The sequence below is a fragment of the Haliotis asinina genome, chromosome 9 (genome assembly GCF_037392515.1).
Source record: "Haliotis asinina isolate JCU_RB_2024 chromosome 9, JCU_Hal_asi_v2, whole genome shotgun sequence".
Classification (NCBI taxonomy): domain Eukaryota; kingdom Metazoa; phylum Mollusca; class Gastropoda; order Lepetellida; family Haliotidae; genus Haliotis; species Haliotis asinina.
Window position 1 is genome coordinate 45563072 of NC_090288.1, and position 21804 is coordinate 45584875.

Consider the following 21804-nt stretch of genomic DNA (forward strand, 5'->3'; position numbering starts at 1 on the left):
TTGACGTAAGAGGCGGCTAACGGGATCGGGTCCCGATTTCTCGAAACAAACTTAAGTCTGAGTTTTGAAGTAAGTTCAAGTTTTTGCTCAAATTTTAGAAAACACAGGAACATGCATTTTGCAGAATGGACGGAAATCGCTATCAAAGTCGAACTTAGTAGACAATCTGAGTTTTGTGGACAGATTTCTTTAGTGGTTTGAACATTTTGTATTGAAAACAATGCAGATGAGTTAAATATTCAGCTGTTTCAAATTGTCAACTCAGTTTCAGATTTGAGCTGCCCTGGGTGACGCATGTCATCGGTTCCCAATTGCGTTGATCGATTCTCATGTTGATCATTGACTTATCTGGACTATTACGTACAGACCGCTGACATACAGCTGGAATAATGCTTGGTGCGGCGTTAACGACAGACAACATACCAAACCAAGCATCTACGGGGTTGGTACGAAGTACTAACTGGGAAATATGAAATACGTACCTTAACTATTACACGTCAATCTCGGCTTCGCTACTGCAACTACCTCCTGTGCAGTAACGGAACAGACAGGCGATGACCACATACAGGATGATCATTAACACGCCACCTCCACTGAGCGTGCCACCAAGTAATACTCCCTCACTGACAACCGAAAAACACCGCAGTGAGTGAATCATTCATTGAGTCATTCGTTGAGTCATTCATTGAGTCAGTCAGTGAGTCAGTCAGTATTCGACAAGACGAGCGAACATTTTAACCACTTAGCTCTCCCAAACAGCGGCCCTTGTGGAACACCTTGATTGCCAAATACTGACAATTTAATCCAGTTCCCCTCTCGTACGCTAAATCTCTAAATTTAACGCAGATCTCAAAAGGATTGGGAAATGGTTGTGATTCCTTGTTAATTTATTGAAAGATATTTTAAAACTACAGTTTTCCTGTATCAATAAATATTCATCTCAACAACAAATATTAAGTCTCAAAAGCAATGGGAAATACGGAAGCGTGGTAGAGCCACAGTGAATTTTGTTTTGTTTTGTGTGTGTCACTATATCCTACGTACGAGTTATTAAGGCCTACGTAGGACATACTATCTCTTGTGTAGAACCTACTGTTTCCTACGTATGACTTAGCATCTCCTACGTAGGACATACTATCTCTTGTGTAGAACCTACTGTTTCCTACTAATGACTTAGCATCTCCTACGTAGGAATTGAATATCCCTTTTTTAAGTTCGGATTATGAAGTATGGTTATTAAGTTAAAAATGTTTGGTTATGCTGGACGTTAGATAGTAGAAATGCGAGTCAGTGAATATTCATGACACTAACGCAGTGTTACTATACAATGTTACTCTGTGTGTGTGTGTGTGTGTGTGTGTGTGTGTGTGTGTGTGTGTGTGTGTGTGTTACGTTGGGGTGACGTGGTTCTTGATCCAATTGCTGTTATGGAGTTTTTGGTACGGGTATTCACACACACACACACACACACACACACACACCAGGGGGAGACAGACAGAGACAGACAGACAGACAGAGTTGGGCGGGGTAAGGTTCCAATATGAATTTCTGATTATAACATGACCTCCGCAAGTCATTACTGGTGGGGTTAAGTTGGATCGGATATAACGCTCACTTGCGGTTTACAAGTCGACTTGACTGGGGTGGACATGAGCTGAGTGCGCCGAAAAACAATACGAAATTCAAACATGTACAAGATTGTCATTATAATTGTTTGTAGAAGTATTAGGGAATAAGTACGCATAGATTGCCACTGATAGTCTGTGCACACCAGTTATAACTCATGCGCAACGACCGATGAAATAACCAACGCATACTAGTGCAACATACAACAGTAAACTAACTGCAACGCGGAACAGTAGAGCTAACTGAACGCGAGGCAGTAAGGTACAACAGTTGGTCCGACAGTAATGTGCAACAATTACCTGAACGCAAGTGTCTAATGGTGAATGAAACAGTAGATGCTTACAGCAAATGAAACACCAAGTCCTACATTGTTCTTCATTGTCCATCAAAGTCATGTAGTCCCATGTAGGGAATATTAAGCACTACGTAGGAGATAGTACGTCCAATGCAGGAAATATTATACTTCCCAAAAAAGAAACGCATAGGCGATTTTTCAAACTCTATTAATTGCCTACTGTGTTCAAACAATCATGAAGATATGTATAAAAAATGATAGCATGCTTTTACACAATTGCACAAGTAAAAAATCGATTTTATCTGAAAATGTTGATTTTTATGAGATTTGTTACAAGGAATAGAACGATTTCTTACAAGGAATAGAAAGGCATCGCCACAACGCAACAGAAATCACCTTCCAATTGAAATTGTGAAGCAAAGGTCATCACTGTGTGGCAATAATAACAAGTTTGTGGACGAGTTATACATGTTTGAACATTTTTCCAACAGAGTCTATGCGTTTCTATTTTTGGATAGTATATAGTACTAGGTAATAAGTCCATCGTAGAAGGCACTATGACCTACGTAGGAGATAGCATGTTCTACATAGGAGATACTATGTCCTATAAATACTTGAATATCAAGTATCATTTCTAGGACTGTCTAAATTGATCGATAATCGTAAATATCTTCAATAAAAAAGTCATTGATAACTAATCGATATGAAAATAATAAAAATTATTATTATTATCAATAATTTCGTACGCTATTTTATCTGAACAAAATATTTATCGATGATCGATCGATACTCAGTTGAAGATTACCGATGTGTATCATTTATATCAATGGCAAGCATGAAGATCAAACTAATGAAACAAAGAAATCAATATTAAATTGTGTTTGTCAGAACTAAATAGAAACGTACTTTTTTTCTTCTTCCTCTTCGGGTGGTTCACAGCATTCACCAGGACAACACCCATATTGACATCGCGCGTATTTGGCATGTCTCTTACTGATTTCAAACCTGCAGTATTCGGCAGTGACGACTGCAACAGATTAAAGGATAAAATTTAATGTTTAATGTATTTTAACATAGATGACAGAAGGTGTTGCGGAGAGATGGACCATCAAAGGTCGAACGATCCAGCTCTCATGTTCCTTGCCATGATGTTGCTCGAAAATTGCTCAAAGCGGCGCAAAACCATACTCACCCACCCACTCCAGTTACCTCCCCTTGCTACGTCAGAAACTTATGACCCTGCGTTTGTGATCAGCTCCTAGTTCTTCCTTGATAAAGTGTCTTGGTCTGCCAGGTGAACTTTAGTAGTAAAATCTAAGATTAGCGTCACAAAGTAGTAAAGCCTGAGATCTGTATCACTAAACAGTGTCATGTCAGTCAAAGCAGGCTCACCGTTCAGAAAGACCGCCAGCAGCAGCAATCGAGGCAACATTGTGACTGGGTACATATTGTACATGCATTGCTTATCTACAGTGTCAGAGTGGATGACGATACCTGACATCACTGAAGCTATACTGGTTATGAAGCATGATCTCGCTTCAACTCCATACGACATGAATACATGGTCTCGACACGATCACACGACACGACCAGACGGCACAACACGAGAACTCGGGCACACATAAATCGCTAAACGAATTTTGAACAAATTGTGTTGCAGTGAATAGTCGCGTCATGTAAACCGGCCTTCACATTGTCAGCATGATATCATGTGTGACCTGTCGGGGCAAAGTCGATCTCAGCTGACAGCTTTACTAGGTTGTCTTGTGCAATGATGTCTGTCATCAGATGATATGCGTACGTATACTATATATAATAAATATAGCTTATACATATTGAGCGCTACTATGACGGGAGTGTGTAAAGAATCAGACAATCGAGTGACCGATATCATGGCCATCGATCCACGCGTCTATAATATGCATGAATCAAGTTACAGAGGCTGAACACCGGATCCTGTGACTCGCCCTAATACAAACAGAAGCTGTAGAGGGAGTGACCTGAAAAGTGAGGTTTGTTTTACGCCTATTTAAGAAGAGCTCCAGCAATATCACGGCGGGGGACACCAAACATGGGCCTTACACACTGAGACCCGTGAAGGTCCCGGGGTAGAATAGGCCTTCAGCAACCCATGCTTGCCATAAAAGGCGACTCAGCTTGTCGTAAGAGGCGACTAACGGGATCGGGTGGTCAGACTCGCTGACTTGGTTGACACATGTCATCGGTTCCCAATTGCGCAGATCGATGCTCATGTTGTTGATCACTGGATTGTCTGGTCCAGACTCGATTATTTACAGACCGCCGCCATATAGCTGTAATATTGCTGAGTGCGGCGTAAAACTAAACTCACTCACTCACTCACCCCTTACACACTGAACCCAAGCAGGGAATCGAACTCGGATACGGACGATTTAACCACTAGCCTACCCTACCGCTCCCTTGACGTGATGGAGATTTTGTCAATAGATTCACTGACATCGTGTGAACGTTCTGTAGAAGTGAAACGCATATTTCATTCTACCTGGGAATGTTAGGTCAACTTTATGGAAAAACGTCAAATCAAGTTAGTATTGCAGCAGTTGTTCATAGTAGAATGGGTGAATGTAGTTTTGCGCCGATTTTAGCAAAATTACAGCAATGTCACTGCAGGAGACACACATTGTACCAATCTGAGGAATCGAACCCCTGGCCTTCGGCGTGACGAGCGAACAGTTCAACAACTAGGCTGCACCACCGTCCCACAAAAGGCTATCACTATCGCAACAGAATGGCGTCGCGAAATTTGTTGTTTTCCCAACAATAAACATAATAAACATACTAATAAACATACTTCAAAACTTCAAAACAGCATTCTTCATTTTATCTATATCTGTAATCTATATTGAAAGGTTTTCCGACGGTAGTACAATATCACGTTATTCCCGTTTATACTGTATCAGATGAGTCAAGTGTGCTGACGGACGTCGTTGCGAAATGTGCCAGTGACTTTGACACTGACTGCTGGGTCTCGTGCAGCACGTGCTCAACCAGAGCCGCAAGGAGAGAGAAAAAAATCGAAACTATTGCAAATAAAAATAATTGAATGCCAGCGTATGCTAGAGTTTAATAAATAAATAAATAAATAAATAAATAAATAAATAAATAAATAAATAAATAAATAAATAAATAAATTAAATAAATAATAATTAATATAAATAAATTGATAAATAAAATTTATTTGAGTTTAACCTAGGTTAGTCAAAACAATATTTTAATCTAGAGAGAAAATATTCTTTAAGATATTATAGTGCGTCTGTAAGTAGTATTACTGGCCCAATTCATGTATGTTTGTGGTTTTTGCTTGAGATCATGGAATTCGTCATGAAATATTCAAAGTTAATCATTTCACACACAACAAAATTGCCGTGGTTGTATTTTATTTATGTCACATGCAGCCGCGCAGAGCCTCGATGTCGTCCATAGTGGTTTACAAATTGATTCCGACCCGTGAGTACACGGGTTAGAATTGGTCCCAGCAACCCATGCTTGTCGTAAGAGGCGACTTATGGGATCGGGTGGTCAGGTTCGCTGGATTGGTCGACATATGTCATCGTATTCAAGTTGCGTAGATTGGTGCTCATGATGTTGGACATGTTGTTGATGTATTGAAATTGGCGATGTATTAATGTTCTGATTTGATTGATATCATCAATGTGTTGTCGATGTTTTCAGTATTCTTATACATCGTCGATGTGCTGATGTGTCAATGTATTATCGATGTATTCATGTTTTAATGTACCGATATCTTGTCGATGTATCAATACTGTCAACGTATTATCGATGTATTCATGTTTTAATGTACCGATATCTTGTCGATGTATCAATACTGTCAATGTATTAACTTTGTAGTGATGTTTTCAATGTGCCGATATATTCTCTAAGTATTGGTACTGTCAGTGTATTATCGATATATTGACCGATATTCAATGTACAGATTATCGTATGTTATCGCTGTTTTCAATGTACCGATATATTGTCAATGTAATGACACTGTCCATATATTGTCGACGTTTTGTTGATTTCTATGTACCGATACACTGTCGATGTATTGATACTACTATTCTGTATCCACCATTGATGCAGTGACAACAGATAGGTGCAACATGACTCACACAGCATGAGTACCGTGAGTGCTTCAGTATATCAAGGTGCGCGATGTGACCTTTACTGCGTTTATATTTCGCTGACTATTGATCAGGCAGCATTCAGCCCTCACAACGTTTACAACGCTGGTGTCATTATTCAGACACGTGTTGCCATCTAGAATATTAAATCGATCGTAAGTCTTCCTTCGTTTTACTTTCATTTTCAGTGTACAGGCCAGCGTGATCTTTATTGCCACATAATACCATTTTTTGGATCGTGTAGCTGGATGTACATTTACCATCTAATCTGCAATGCGAGGAAGTACGGTTCTGCTGGATGTACATTTAGCAACTGTCAGGTAATATCGTTGTGTTTAGAACGTGTAACCTGAAGTGCATTTACCTTCCTGCCTATACTGCCATGTGATGTTGTGCTTGGATCGTGCAATCTGATTAGACTACGGTTACCTTCCTATCTGTATCGTTGTGTTTAGAACGTGTAATCTGACGTGCATTTACTTTCCTGACTACACTGCCATGTGATGCTGTTGTGCTTGGATCGTGTAATCTGATTAGACAACGGTTCCCTTCCTATCCATATGGTTATGTTTAGAACGTGTAACCTGACGTGCATTTACTTTCCTGACTACACTGTCATTTAATGATGTTGTGCTTGGATAGTGTAATCTGATACAGGTTACGTTTACCTTCCTATCTACACTGCCAGGTTATATCGTTGAATCCTAGAACCTAATGCATGTTCAACTTCTGATCTACAATGTTACTTAATGACACTGTGCTGGATGGTGTACCTTGATACTCATTCGTCGTTTATTCCCGACAGGCACTGTCAGGGAAATTCGGTGTTTGTTGTGGAGGATAAAACGAGGGTTAAATCTCTGTCAACTATTAAATCTCGATGGTGCTCTGCAAGCATCACGGTTACACCTTAACGTTCACGCCTTAACGTTTACACCTTAACGGTTACACCATAACATTTACACCTTAACGATTCATCTAAAATAACTTTGGTGTATCCAAATATGGCCAGTTTGAGAAATAGTGATCGATATAAAAGTATTCTAATGTCTCAATTAGAAATAGACGGCCGGACAGAAGGATGTGAGGCCGAAAAAACAGACAGAGAGAGGGATAAGCTCATAACCCCGTCCGTAATTGTAACGGCGGTTCTAGTTCTATAAACAATTGTTTCAGAGAAATAAATATTCATTTGTGCCAAGCAACATTTCATCATCATGATAAAATACCACAAAAATTCAAGTCAGTATCATTACCGACAATATCATTACCACATGTCCTGTTTCTGAATGGCTTTAAAAACACATGATGTAGTGACAGCAATGCATTCTAACCCCCTCCGTATTGTATATCTCACGGTATCTATTTCCCCTGCAAAGACCTTACAATACTAAATATCAACGACCGTCCCAGTTTTCGACAGCCGAAACTGGTAATGATGTCATCGTTTAATCAGCTTATCATGCGATACGGGAAACACGCGTCTCGTGAGGAAGGTAATACACACGGAGTTTATATGTCCGAGGTGTAGGTAAAAACCCTATTTCTGAAACAAGTGTAACTGCGTCAGAATACAAACAGTGGTCTATCACCTTCGGATGAAAAAGGTATGTTGAAAATAGCACAATACAATATATAATGAATATTTTCATATATGACCGGACTGTAGACATATCAGATGGCTAGTGTTATCTAGACAACATAAGGGAGGTATTCTGGTGAAATGTTTATAAACATATGTCCTGCGTCTTCACTACTACATATTACCAACCTGAACTCCAAGTACCGAACTGTACATATTATAACAGATATTTATGTCAATGTTTATTGCTATAGGAAAACAAACTTGGTAACACAATCAAAGCAGGAAGTCGGCACTGTACCGCTCACGAAAACAGTGGTAAGTTAACGGGATAAGAGCCTATTTTCCTTGTTTCTTTTACGTAATCTTAATGGTGGGTCACGTAGAACCCACGCTCGGTTAGCAGCAAAAGCCTCGAATCGATTAATCAGACTAGAGAAATCGGGTTCATAACTACACAATTCATAAGACGGCCGAGATATAGCTGGAATATTGCTGAGTGCAACGTCAGACAACAAAACGAACAAACGTACTGGTAAACACAGATAAGATGATCCACGACCTGACAAATGACCCCAATTTGCATACTTGGGAACGCCCCACAGAACGATCCACTTGAAACAAGAGGGAGACAGGTTGTCTGATAAATATCGAGAAGTTCATTTTCCCCGTGCGTTTCACGCATAGATTGTTATAGCACACTTGATTTGGGAACAGGTACAATCCCAACGAATTGAATCAACACACAATATACTGAGCAAATATGTTTAGGACCACCGATCCATTTCACGAAGTAAATGACATTTTCCTGGGTTCTTTTAACAAAATTGTTGAATATCTAAAATGCTTGTCAATGCCCCAATCATCTATTTGTCCTCGTCTTAACTAAAGGTTAGCGTGGAATATCAGTATCTTATGCCTGAAATTGCAGTCTTATCATTCGAAGGAACATGCGGTGTGGATTTCATGTCACGTTTAGCATGTATTGCACGTGCATAATCGTCAAGCTACCTGTAGCAGCCAAGTGTACTCGCCTTATTCGTTATACCGCCTCTCTTGTCACAAATGCGTTTAGTGCGCAGGATCATCTAATATGTGTCTAGCAGTAATTGGAAAGACATCGTAGAACTATACTAGACATCGTAGAACTATACTCCATTTAGTTTTCACGTGTCTGTAGCTAAAGTCGTTGAGCAATGTATAAGCTGTAAAAGTAATGACAAGTAATGACAATGTATTTTCATATCTATTGACAGTGATGACAATAAGTGAGTGAGTTAAAATTGCTAAGTCACTTTAGCAATGTTTCAGTCATATTGTGACTAAACCAGTATCTACTTTTAATTTTAATCATGCCATCTGTCGCTAAAGGACAGTAAAACAACATAGTACACTTAGAGGTTAAAACCTACCACGTAATTTAAAATTGAATACAATTTAGGGCATTACACAATATAGATCGCCAGCAACTGAAGGCAGATCAGCATATTAGGGTCCACAGGGACTTACAGTACTTTCGCTACCTGCATGAGCCCATGTTGGGTTTACACCATTCCTTCACCCACATATAGTCATAAATGTAAAAACACATATCACGTGTTCCACGACTAGGAAAATATGGTCAGTTTTAATTTACTTTGAATGAAATATGGGATGTACAAACTCTCTCATGAGGAAAGTGATGATGGAACTGTTTGAACGCTTTTGTATAGACTATGGTGTTTCTTCCAGTTCAAACACATCTGTAACCCATGGCTACTAAAGAAGAGCCGGTGAAGGTCATCGTAAGATGCCGCCCAATGAGCGAGTCGGAACACAGCCGAGGCTGTCAAGCAGTGCTCTCCATTGATGAAGGGGGTTCCTGCTTAATCACAAAGCAGGACTCCGATAGAGAGGAAAGGAAACAGTTCACCTTTGACCGAGCATATTCCGGCCACACTACTACTGAACATATTTACTGCGACATTGTGTGTCCTATTGTAAAGGTTAGAGATTTGATTACTGTCGGAGATTCAATAAGTGCAGTCCATGGATAATTATATCCATTGTTGCAGCCCAAGACATTAGACTAACGACTAGCCTTTATATACTATATAGTATGTCCCTGAACCATTCCTGGGCGAGAGTTGAGTAGACAGGGAGACGAGGCAACCTGGTCCAGGGACTGCCATCTAGATCTGTCAGAAACCATTATATAATTAAGAAAGTGTTGTCGAATATAATATTATTGTCATATACAGACTTGTAAGCGCATATGTGCGTTTAGTTTACTTCAGATATTAATGACCTCAAGGCATGATTACGTGGAAGGAGAAAAATATCCATAGTAACGTCTTTGGTTACAACCATGCGTATTCAGACAGACTATGAGATGTCTATGTGAGTCAACAGCATAGTCTCATATGAGATCCGACTTGGGAAGAGTACTGGTGTTCAATATCGCAGTAATAGTACCAACGACATTTCTCCTTGTCTTCCAGAGTGTAACGGAAGGGTATAATGGCACCATATTTGCATATGGACAGACCGCTTCTGGAAAGACGTTTACCATGCAAGGGGTATCAGAACCCACAACCCAACTTGGAATCATACCAAGGTATGCACAGCCAAAGATATGGGATGGGTGTAGTTTGTGCTGGTTTGTCGACGTTTATCATGCAAGGAGTATCAGAATCCATAACTCAACTTGGGATCATTCCCAGCTAAACATAGACAAAATATGGGCTGGGTGTTGTTGGTGCTGTCTTGTAGACGGTTATCATGCAAGGAGTATCAGAATCCACAACTCAACTTGGGGTATACCAAAGTAAACATAGACAAATATATGGGATGGGCGTACTTGGTGCTGTCGATTCAATTCCAGTCGCAGGTTTATATACAAAGCTTAAGCTCTTTCCCCTTGCCTCCTGTCGTGACGTGATTCCAATAGTCCTCAAGATGACTGAAACTTAACGATGTTATTTAACGCCGAAAGGTGCTGCTGTTGTCACAATGCACTTGGTGATAATGTTCACACAGTTAAAGGTAATATGTTATTAGAATGTCCAGTTTTTGGTTCTGTTTCCCATCTCCGGTCTGCCCCAGTTTTCAGAAGTGATGAAACTTTTCCTTATCTCAATTTGACCCAAGGCTGCAGAAATCTAAGCCCAGATGTGATGCAAAAGGTATTCATTTGCTCTTTTATAAAAGTCAAAGTCAGCTTGATCTTTTTAATCCACATAAACTCTAATTAAAGGAGCAAGGCGACTCGCTTCAGATAATAAGTATAAGTGATAAAGTATAAGGAAAATTATTTCTGAAATACGTTTTTCGTACTTTGTGAAAATGAGTTTTGTTGAAAATTAGTAAATTTGTTATTTTATTCATGTATATTTTTTCTTCTCTGTAAAGACATCTCATATTGGTTTAGGTTGGGGAACAGAAATACATCAAATACTCACTGCCTGCTTTTTCAAAAGAACAAACGTATAACATGGGTTTGTTTGTTGTTGTAGGGCCGTGAAAGACATTTTCAAATACGTGTCCATCAACAAGAGTCAGCAGTGGGTTGTACACTGTTCATGTTTTGAAATCTACAACGAAGAAATCAGAGATTTATTAGTGAAAAGTCTGAAAGAGAAACTGGATATTGGATCATTTCCCAATAAAGGCTTCTATGTTAAAGGTAAGCGCATAATTTGACGTTTGTACCATATCCATGTCTGTCAAAAATGTCTGATAAGATTTGGCAAGAAGGCAATGCTAATAGGCAAGCAAGTTTCCTTTGCATTATAAGGCTCTGAAACAAGAACACGCCTTGATATAGATTCGCCTTCCAAGAGACTTGTCACGATCCACTACTAACGGGAACGGGTAGTCAGACTCTTTACTTGGTTGACAGATATTACGTATCCCAAGATCGATGCCAATCAATGAATCGTCTGGCCCAGGCTCGATTATTTACAAAACGTCTTCCAGTCGCTGGAATATTGGTGAATAAGCAGTAAACGAACAAACGTGATGGACGTTGATAAGCGTCACTGTGTTTCAATTGTGCAGGTCGATGCTTATGATATCAGTCACTGGATTATTTTACATGGTCCAGGGTTTAATGATCTTTGAGCAATACTCCAGCAATATCATTACAAATGAAATGCGTTTCATCAATTGCACCCATGTGGGAATCGAACCCGGGTCTACATCGAGACCAGCAGACGATTTAACATATAAACCTTGGTAATATGTGAACTTTTAGAGAGGCATTCTAACATTTGGAAGCAATAGGAATAGCAAGTCTTTATGGATGATCAAACATGAAAACGGTAAAGGAATTGACCATCCATACAGACTTGTCATTCTACTGTAAAATGTGTTCAAAACACATTCTCACCTAGCACCTCAATATGTGATTATATATGTATGTAGTTGATAAATAGAAGGTCATGAAAAAGTTGAATCATTTGAGCAAAAACGAAACTGGTTATCTGGCAAAGCATGCAAAGGTCAAGTGGACAGATATGACATGAAACATATAAGCCAGTTGTCAGTGAAACCCTGTTCATTCCTTCAAATACAGGGCTCTCGAAACACCCAGTCAACACAGTGGTTCAATGTGAGGGGCTCATGAACAAAGGCTTGAAGCGGCGTTCTACAGGTGCCACAGACATGAACAGTGATTCTTCCCGCAGCCATACCGTCTTCGCCATTAGCATTGAGACACTTGACCAGAGAACAAACGGACACATCAGAGCGGGCAAGCTCAACCTTGTGGATCTGGCAGGGAGTGAAAGACAAAGCAAGACTGGTGAGTGGTCAAAGAATCTGGTAATTGAAATTTACGTTTATCGATGTTCCTTGATACTTTGATATTTTACATTGTACATTTTACAGAACCTAGTCTCGCCAGGCCTACAAAACTCTGAATAAGTTGGTGATTCATGCAACATTATTCGAGCAACAGGCTTCAGACGTGAGAAATGAACATCACACATTATACCTATCTGGGGAATCGAACCCCGCTCTTCGGTGTGATGAGCGAACGCTTTTAACCACAAGGCTGCCTCTACGGCCGAAACACCCGAGAAAGAGTGAGTGAGTGAGTGAATGATACAACTATATTTAAATTCATTAGGTCAATGAAACTCCATAGGATGGACGAGTTGATTAGTTAGTGTGGCAGTCAGTGAGTGTGATTCTACGCAAAAATTATGACACAATCAAGAATTGTAGGCGCATTGCTGTGCGCCTCGGGTTTGGGTATAAAACACAAAGCTGGAACGTCAGTTCAATCAAAGTGTCCTTTACGGAATCCGTTTTCCCTGAATCTCTTTGACAACAGGAGCCGTTGGTGTGAGGTTCAAGGAGACGATCAAGATTAACCTTTCTCTACACTGCCTTGGAAGAGTCATCTCAATATTAGCAGAGGGAAAGAACCAGCTTATTCCTTACAGAGACTCCAAGCTGACGAAGCTGCTCCAGGACTCTCTGGGTGGAAATGCCCGTACACTGATGGCGGCCTGTGTGTCCCCGGCCGACTATAACTATGACGAGACATTAAGCACTCTCAGGTTTGCCCGCAGTGCAAAGAACATCAAGAACAAACCGATCATCAACGAAGACCCGAAGGATGCACTGCTGAGGGAGTTCCAGAGGGAGATACAGGAACTCAGGGCTCGACTAGCAGAGACTGGGGACAAGAATCGAATACCTGGTTTGTATATGCAGTGTACAAACTATATCCTCAATGTGTTCATTACCTAAAATGTGTTTGTGTTGTGACGTGATGTTGTGGCATGTACTTGTGGCCTGTAGCTGTGTCATGGACTTCAGACAGGTGTTTATGGCAGGTGCCTTTGTCATGTCTTTGGCCTTTTACCTCTGACATGTATTTGAGACAGGTACTTTTGCTATGTCTTTGTGGCCCGTATCCGTGACATGTACTTGAGACAAGTGTCTTTGTGGCCCGTATCCGTGACATGTACTTGAGACAAGTGTCTTTGTGGCCCGTATCCGTGACATGTACTTGAGACAAGTGTCTTTGTGGCCCGTATCCGTGACATGTACTTGAGACAAGTGTCTTTGTGGCCCGTATCCGTGACATGTACTTGAGACAAGTGTCTTTGTGGCCTGTACCTTTGATATGTTCTTGAGGCATGTCTTCAGGTATGTACTTATGAAAGGTGTCACGTGAGTTTATGTGTCTGCAGGAGATTGGCCGGATCGAGTAGATAGGGCCGAGGATTAAATGCGTTAAAATCTGAAAAAAAATCAAATTTCATATTAGTGATCGAGTATTTGCAGTACTTTAGCTCACATATTATGAACTGTCTAAAATACGAACAGCATGTTTCTCCAACACAGTTCACATTTCAATGGTTTTCTTACCTCTGACTCTTTCAATGCTTGTTCAGGCATCACATATATTCTGTCCTTTTCATATTCTATCTCTAAACTGCAGATGCGGACCTGCAGGCTTTGCTCTGCCAGAAGGAAAATGAAAAACAGGCTGCGTACTTTGAAGCAGAGAAAGCAGCAATGCAAATGGTAGCCTTATAAATAATATGTACTGTCAAAAAAATATGTTGTTAAAATTCTTCTTTTACTTACTCATTAGCAATCTATTTCTGGTGACCCCCGTTGTGATAGTGATGTATTGTTATAACAAGCAGCCCCAAACCAAATCACCCATAGACATGGACATATATCAATATATAATTATGATTAATTTTGGGTGGTGGGGAATGTAGAATGATGGAATTGGTCCAGCAGGAGATCTTCATGTCAAGTTCGAAACACAAAATATATATCGGCATATCACAGCAAATATTCATACTATTATTAACGTACAACTATACAGAACAGTAACAGCAAAGACTCAGCTATAGTTGAACGTGGCACGCCCTAGACATGGCATTTCATGTTCTATCTGACCATTTGATATGTATAGCATAAAGCACGACTCCGAGGTTATGGTTGGGAAAGTAAGACCCGAGAACAGAGGGTGGCGTGAGAAGTGTTATAGAGACGGTTCGAGGGAGAGGTAGTAGAGCGCATTTTTCGTGCTGCGCGTGCAGGAGGAGAACGTGGACTTTACGACGGGGTATGACTCTCGTCACTGTCAGTATAATTCAGTCAGTGAAAAGCATAGCTCACAATGGAAGACGACAACATATTCCTCGCACAGTCTGTGTTTCAAAAACATAATGACGAGGATGATTATGTGTTTCGGTTCAAGGAACCATTAACGGAGAGCGAGTTGGCGGCAAAAATCGAGTAGCGGATTCCGAAAGCAACTAAATACAAAACGCAGTGGGAGACATCGGTTTTCAAAAGGTGGCAAGAGGAGCAACGTAGCCGAAGTATTGGTGATAACATTGCTTTGCCGGGTGAATCCTTACGCTGCTCTGTGGATGAAAGGAGTGCTTATGGACTCAATATAGCCCTTAAATACGTTTTGTTCGAGGTTTCAAAACAAGATGGGTCTGATTACCTGATATGGTCTTTTTGGCGCTCTACAATCGTATCTGAAATCACAAACTCCAAATGTGAACTTATTTGAAGACAACGAATTTATTGAAGCCAGAGCCGCTCTTGACGAAGTCATGGAAGAACATTCAGCGGCCGGTTTGGGGGAGTCTTCCCGAAAAAAAGACTAAAGTAAACATCGATGACGAGAACCAGCTGTGGGAGAAGGGGTTGCTTGACGAGGATTCCCCACAGAAATTGTTTGACACCATTTTGTATTTGACTGGTAAGTACTGTGGATAACTGTTTGGTATCACCAGACATGGTTTTACTTGAAATGGTATGACTGAAAGAAATGTGGTCATAGCCTGTAATTTATAAATGTTTTTTTTCACATTGTGTACGGCAACATGTGTACGAAAAAGCTGATATATTGTTTGGTTAACATTATTGCGGTGTAGTTTATAAAGAAAACACTGAATTTTATCTATTTAACTTTAGGTTTGCACTTTTCACTGCGACGTGGAAATGAACATCGACAGCTAAGACTTTTCGAAAATCCACAGATCACAGGACCATACACAGATAATAACGGCCGGTCTTACCTTCTGTACAGAGAAGATATATCGAAAAACGTCCCTGGTGGTCTCAAACAACGGAAAGGAACGCAGAAAGAAGTTCGAGGCTACGATAACCCCGACTGCGGAGAGAGAGGCTACGTACGCTTCTTTCAGAAGTACAAGTCATTGTAGTAAGTTACAATATAAACCGAACCTTTCAATTTTTAAATGATATTTGTAAAAAAACATTTAAGATAAAGAAATCAAGTTTTTTTTATATAATCCTATTCAGACACATTTAGAAATTGTGAAATGTATCATCCATTCTTTGAGAATAATTTGAAAGTCATGTAATGGGGTGGATTTATTTTACAGTGAACATTTGCAGCACCGCAAAGAGTTTCACGTCATGGCCTTGAAACATCCTGAGTGAGTGAGTTTAGTTTTACGCCGCACTCAGCAATATTCCAGCTATATGGCGGTGGTCTGTAAATAATCGAGTCTAGTCCAGACAATCCAGTGATCAACGCAATCGATCTGCGCAACTGGGAACCGATGACATATGTCAATTGCAACCAAGTCAGCGAGTCTGACCACCCGATCTCGTTAGTCGCCTCTTACGACAAGCACAGTCACCTTTTATGGCAAGCATGGGTTGCTGAAGGCCTATTCTACCTCGGGACCTTCACGGGTCTGAAACATCCTGAGAAATTTAGAAAGCGGTTGGACATAACACACTTCATGGAACAGTTAAGAGGTTGGGTCAGAGTGCGGGGATACCTGGGCACAAAACGAACCATTCCCTGCGGGCCACCTCCGTAACGAGACTTTACCAGTCTGGCGTTTAGGAAAAGCTAGTTTTTGAACAGTGTGGTGAGATTTAACGTATTGCTTATCAGAAATGTACTACAATGTGATTCTATTGAAATTTAATTTTTATGTTGGGTGAAGATGGCACACATGTGAAATCAAAGAAACGTTAGTTCAAGATAGCACGGTTCTTATTTCAGCGTGCTAGCGCTCTTCAGATGAACAACAGAGGAGTGTTTCTGATGTGCTGTACGTGTCGAAAAAGGAGCGAAAAGAGGACCAACCGGCCACCGAAACAGTCGCTGAGAAATCAAAACCAACTTCTGTGAACGTTGGTAAAACAAAGGAGACTGACACCGGAAACCCTGCTTCTGTTGTCTTGAATTTCCATTAAATAATAAAGATTTGACGTGTTTCTTTGACAAGTGCTTTCTTATCTTTCCTTGTGGAGAATGGAGGGGTTTTACTTTTACAAAAGTAAAACCTCTGAACTTCATAATATTAACCTGTTTAGAGGTTTTACTTTTTGAAAAGTAAAACCTCTTCTCCCTTGAAAAAGGTTATTCCGGGAGTAGAAGCCATACTTAATATATAGGCAGAGAAACCCTTCAGGTCTATATATGTGACTTGCTACCAATGAGCCAACAGGAGTCAGAGTACACCTCCCTCGCCGTGTGTGAATAAGTTACAGTATTGAATATGTAACCATTTCCAAGTAACTATATATTCGTTTCTATTAGGAATATGAAGAAAAGATGGCAAAGATGATGAGGGAGCTTGAAGAAGCCAGAAGGAAGCAGGCGAAGCTGGAGGAGGATGTGAGAAGGATGAAAGGGTGTCCAATTTTGATCATAGGTATGGAAAATAATGTGCATCGAAAGAGCAATGGCAAAACCATTTACCAGTTCCATCGATTGTATGATTCCGAGTATCTTTAATATGCGTATTTGAATCATCGTCAAAAAGTGGTGATATTAGTATCTCGCAGTAGGGTGAGCGTATTAGGTCCAATATTAACACAGGCAAAATTGGGAATTCATTCGCAACTACTGTTCACACATCTACCATAAGAACGTTTGAAATCATGAATCTTGTTACCTTGATCGAGCTTTATTTCCGCAAAAGACGAATGCCACTCCTTCATGTGTACGTGTGCAATGTGTATATATGTCCTGGGTAATTATCATCGAACATATTGTACTCATGTGAGGTATCTAAGAGTCTTCGGCTTGACAAGCGAACGCATAAACCACTGTGCTCCTGCACCTTACCGATGAGCAATATATCTGTGTACACAAGTATTGCAAATCGGTTAATTTACAGTTGGATCACATATTGACATAATTCTTTCAGAATGACATAATTCTTTCAGAAAATGAAGTTGCTCCTGATGATGAAATAATCCGAGAACTGCGCATCGTGCTCATTGGTAAGACGGGATCAGGTAAAAGTGCAACCGGGAATACTCTGATCGGATCCAAAATATTTGATTCCCGTGCAAGCGGCATATCCATCACGAAAGAGACCCACTATGCTACTGCTGGATTCAAAAACAGATCGATTCTTATTGTGGATACCCCTGGCATGTTTGATACTCTGGAATCAAATGAAGAAAGGAAACAGGAGATCATGAAATGTGTAGCTCTCACGTCACCCGGATTACATGCTATAGTATTTGTGACCCAGATTGGAACATTCACCGAAGAAGAACAGAAGACAGTGGAGTGCTACAAGGAGTACTTCGGCGAGAACATTGTTCACTACATGATAATAGTCTTCACAAGAAAGGACAACCTTGTACACGATGGCATAACAATTGAAGACCACTTAAGAAGAAGTTCACCAGTATTACAACAACTCGTCAGGGACTGTCAGGATAGATACATCGTTGTTAACAATCGCAACGATGAGGAAAAAGAGACGTTTCGAACAAATCTCATTGACCTCATTGACAAGACAGTTGCCCATAACGGTGGAGGGTGTTACACAAATGCAATGTATAAAGCAGCAGAGCTAGCAATGAAGGTGAAAGAAGATGAGTTAATGGACCATGTTCAGATGGAGCAACAAGCTGAACTTGATGCAATGGAAAAAGCACGGAGTGAGTTGCTGATGAGAGAGAGGGAAGAAATAGAGCGAAAGGCTGAGGAACAGAGACTTAAATATGAAAAGGAAAAGGCAGAAATAATGCTAGAGACAGACGAGATGCTGCGTGAACTGAGACAGAGAGAGGAAATGAAAGAAAAGGCTTGGAAAGCGGAACGTGAAAAGCTACTGACGAAGGCCCAAGAAGAAGCTGATAAAGAGAAACAGAAGGAATTGGAACTTAGGGAGAAACTAGACAAGGAAGCAGCAGATAGGCATCTGCAACTTGAACAGGAACTAAGAACATTAAAGCAAAATGAAGAGAGTGTCAGGCGTCAAAGGGAACGTGATATAAAGGCAGCGCAGATGGCTAATTCCGAACGTACTGAAGTTGAGAGAAAGAAAATAGAAGAACTTCGTCAGAGGAAAGAAGAAGAAATGAGACTTTTGAAAGAAAAATTTGAATTGGAAATGAACAGGCTCGAGCAGGATGATGCTCAGTTGATGATCACTCTTCAGACAATTTATGAAGAGGAGTATAATCAACATGTGCGGAAGGTGGCTCGAGAGGCGCGATTGAGGGCGAGGAGGGAGGCACGGACTAAAAGGTCATTCCTTCAAAAAGTAATCGATAAAATAGGAGAAGTACTGTTTCGATCTCCTATGTATGTGCCAACTGTCTCAAAAGACACTGACCTTGTTTAGGCACACGTTCCCGATTTATATGCTAACAATCACAGACTAAGTTATTGGAAACTGCTATCTTGTCTTGTGTTTACGTGAGTGATGCTTCATGTGCAGAGCACGTCCTGATATACGAATTACAGGAAGACCTAGATTTCTTGAAGACACTGAGTGGGGCTTGTATTTGTGTCATCACATGTGGACAGAAGGTCCGAACGAACCCAAAACATTCGCACGAACGCACCACTTGAACACGGTGGACAGCGATTCGTTAAAAACTTGCATCACGCGCAGACGCCTGCATCGGTGTACACGGACACTGAGCAGGGAGAGTTTTCGTTAGGGCAGCCGCGCTATCGGTGACTGTCTCGCACGCGCAGACGCCTGCATCGGTGTACACGGACACTGAGCAGGGAGAGTTTTCGTTAGGGCAGCCGCGCTATCGGTGACTGTCTCGCATTCAGTGCCAAATCAGGTCACAAGTATTAGAAGTCAAATAAGAACTTCAATTTATACCACATGGTGGTTCAGTGGTCACATAAGGACCGTTCAGATCGTTGTCTATATCGTGTCGTGTCAAATCAGGACATGTTGGGAATATACTGACGTTGGAATATTTCGTTGATTCAAAGGTATGCAAGTAAAACTACATGAGCTTTGAAAATTGTTGAGTTAATTTCAAGTCTTCCTCTGTTGCTCAACATCTGTCCTCGTATCTATGTTGCCATTACATTCATTAGTATTCAGTCAATCGTAGCATGTTCATAATTTATACTTTATGTAGGACTGCTAAACTTGCTCTCATTGTGTATTGGTTACTTTTCTGATATCGACAGTCAGTATCAGATCTCCTCAACAGAGGTTTGAGGAATTATGGATTTTTCTCTGTAAACATGTTTGTACAACACGAAATGGATAACCTGCTTTCCCTGATGTGATTTAGTTACTCGACGTCGCTATAGCTACTCGACGTCGCTATAGTTACTCGAGTTCGCTATAGTTACTCGAAACCGCTATAAAGTTAATGCGATCCTTTTCCTCAGAAGACATGTCGAAAACATTTTGTAGAGTAATATATTATGTCCTAGTCATATATGTGACCTACACTCACGACCACTCATGATATTGGAAGTATTGGTTCAACATATTGTGCCAGTACTGTCGTCATGGATCAAAAGGTGGTGTAGGGTTATGAACAAGACTGATAAAATCAGTTAAGATATATACATAGGCTCTACAAATTTCAACGTATGTTTAAAGTAAATGATTTGTGGGAGGTAGTCATAGACGAAAACTATTTTCAATACCACAAATCACAATGAACGTGCATGCGCAATCATATCTGTGGGATGCAATTATGTAAGCCGAGATTAACAAATAGAAACAACGGACAAAATGCCATTTCAAACGAGCGATGCTTTATGTTTGCTGTATTTATCAAATCCATCCGTATAAATAATATAAATCACAAGGAAAGAACAGTGAAAAAGGCATTGGTTTACTGGGAGCATGCGTTTCTGCAGCCTCAGCAGATTTCAATGTCACTTGGGCCATCACTCGTTGCCTTGCTAATCGCCTTTACAACATCGGAAAAGGTGACCTCAGACCAGCTTAGCAACAGGTTTCTGCACAGGATCTGTATATTTAAACGGTTCCAAATTGTCTCAGATATTAGCTAGGAACAGGCGGGCCGTGCAACGGTTTACATGTAGACTTATTTCCCTTATTTCAGACAAGACTTTTAGGTTTATTTTTTTAAAGCAAAACTTACTTGGAAACCCGGACTATTTTATAATGGTAGCTACGCCCCTGAAAGGAATCTCTCTGCCAAGGCCACAAGTAATTTTCTGCGTTTTCATATAAAACAGAGAGAACACTTACTGACCTGCTTCAGTGCCGTACAAATGCCACCATCTGTCAAGTGGGAGATTCTGATGGTTGGTAGGCGTCTGTTCTTCACGTGTCACAGATCAATACTTTTCGTGCAACATTATGTTTTCGCTGTGGATGTATATTTTTATATCGCCTTATGCAATAAATGAGGGTTGATTTTTCCATGACATTCCGTTTCTTTTAACGAGACTCAGTATATTACGCTCTTAAAAAATCGTCATCAGGTGTTATAATCTTTAGATGAATCTATAAGAATAAGATGGTCAACCTGTGCAATATGTCTCTTGAACAACTGGATTGTACGACTTGTGCAATTGTTTTGTCTCCATTGATAAATAGAGAATGCAACACAGCGAATGAGTACCTCGTCACGATGAGAAAGCTAACTCTGTGCGCCTAGTTGGAAGTAAGATTTGTATGGTCCCCAGGAAGCTGAGATTAAAAATTACGATGTTTTACTACATGATCGAAGGGAAAACAAAGCGCCACTGAGCCGTTGTAATGGATATCGGTGCTATATAAATGTTAGCATAATAATAATAATCAAGATGACATGAAATGTTGGATATCGTTTAGATCACTCACTCCCTCACTTCACTCTCTCACTTCAGACACTCAATTAGTGTGTTTAGTTTTAAACCGCACTCAACAACATATGGCGAC

At 40.4% G+C, this 21804-nt stretch overlaps 1 protein-coding gene and 1 pseudogene across 1 annotated transcript; both read left to right on the forward strand.

Moving 5' to 3' along the window:
• The first annotated feature begins 9417 nt into the window (after positions 1 to 9417).
• On the forward strand, positions 9418 to 19269 carry LOC137297281 (chromosome-associated kinesin KIF4-like). The gene is made up of 8 exons (XM_067829294.1): positions 9418 to 9651; positions 10147 to 10262; positions 11161 to 11330; positions 12222 to 12449; positions 12984 to 13355; positions 14103 to 14188; positions 17220 to 17334; positions 17852 to 19269. The coding sequence occupies exons 1-8, from the start codon at positions 9418 to 9420 to the stop codon at positions 19267 to 19269; spliced, it is 2739 nt and encodes a 912-aa protein (XP_067685395.1).
• On the forward strand, positions 14799 to 15861 carry LOC137296451 (uncharacterized protein KIAA1958-like; annotated as a pseudogene).
• Positions 19270 to 21804: the final 2535 nt, after the last annotated feature.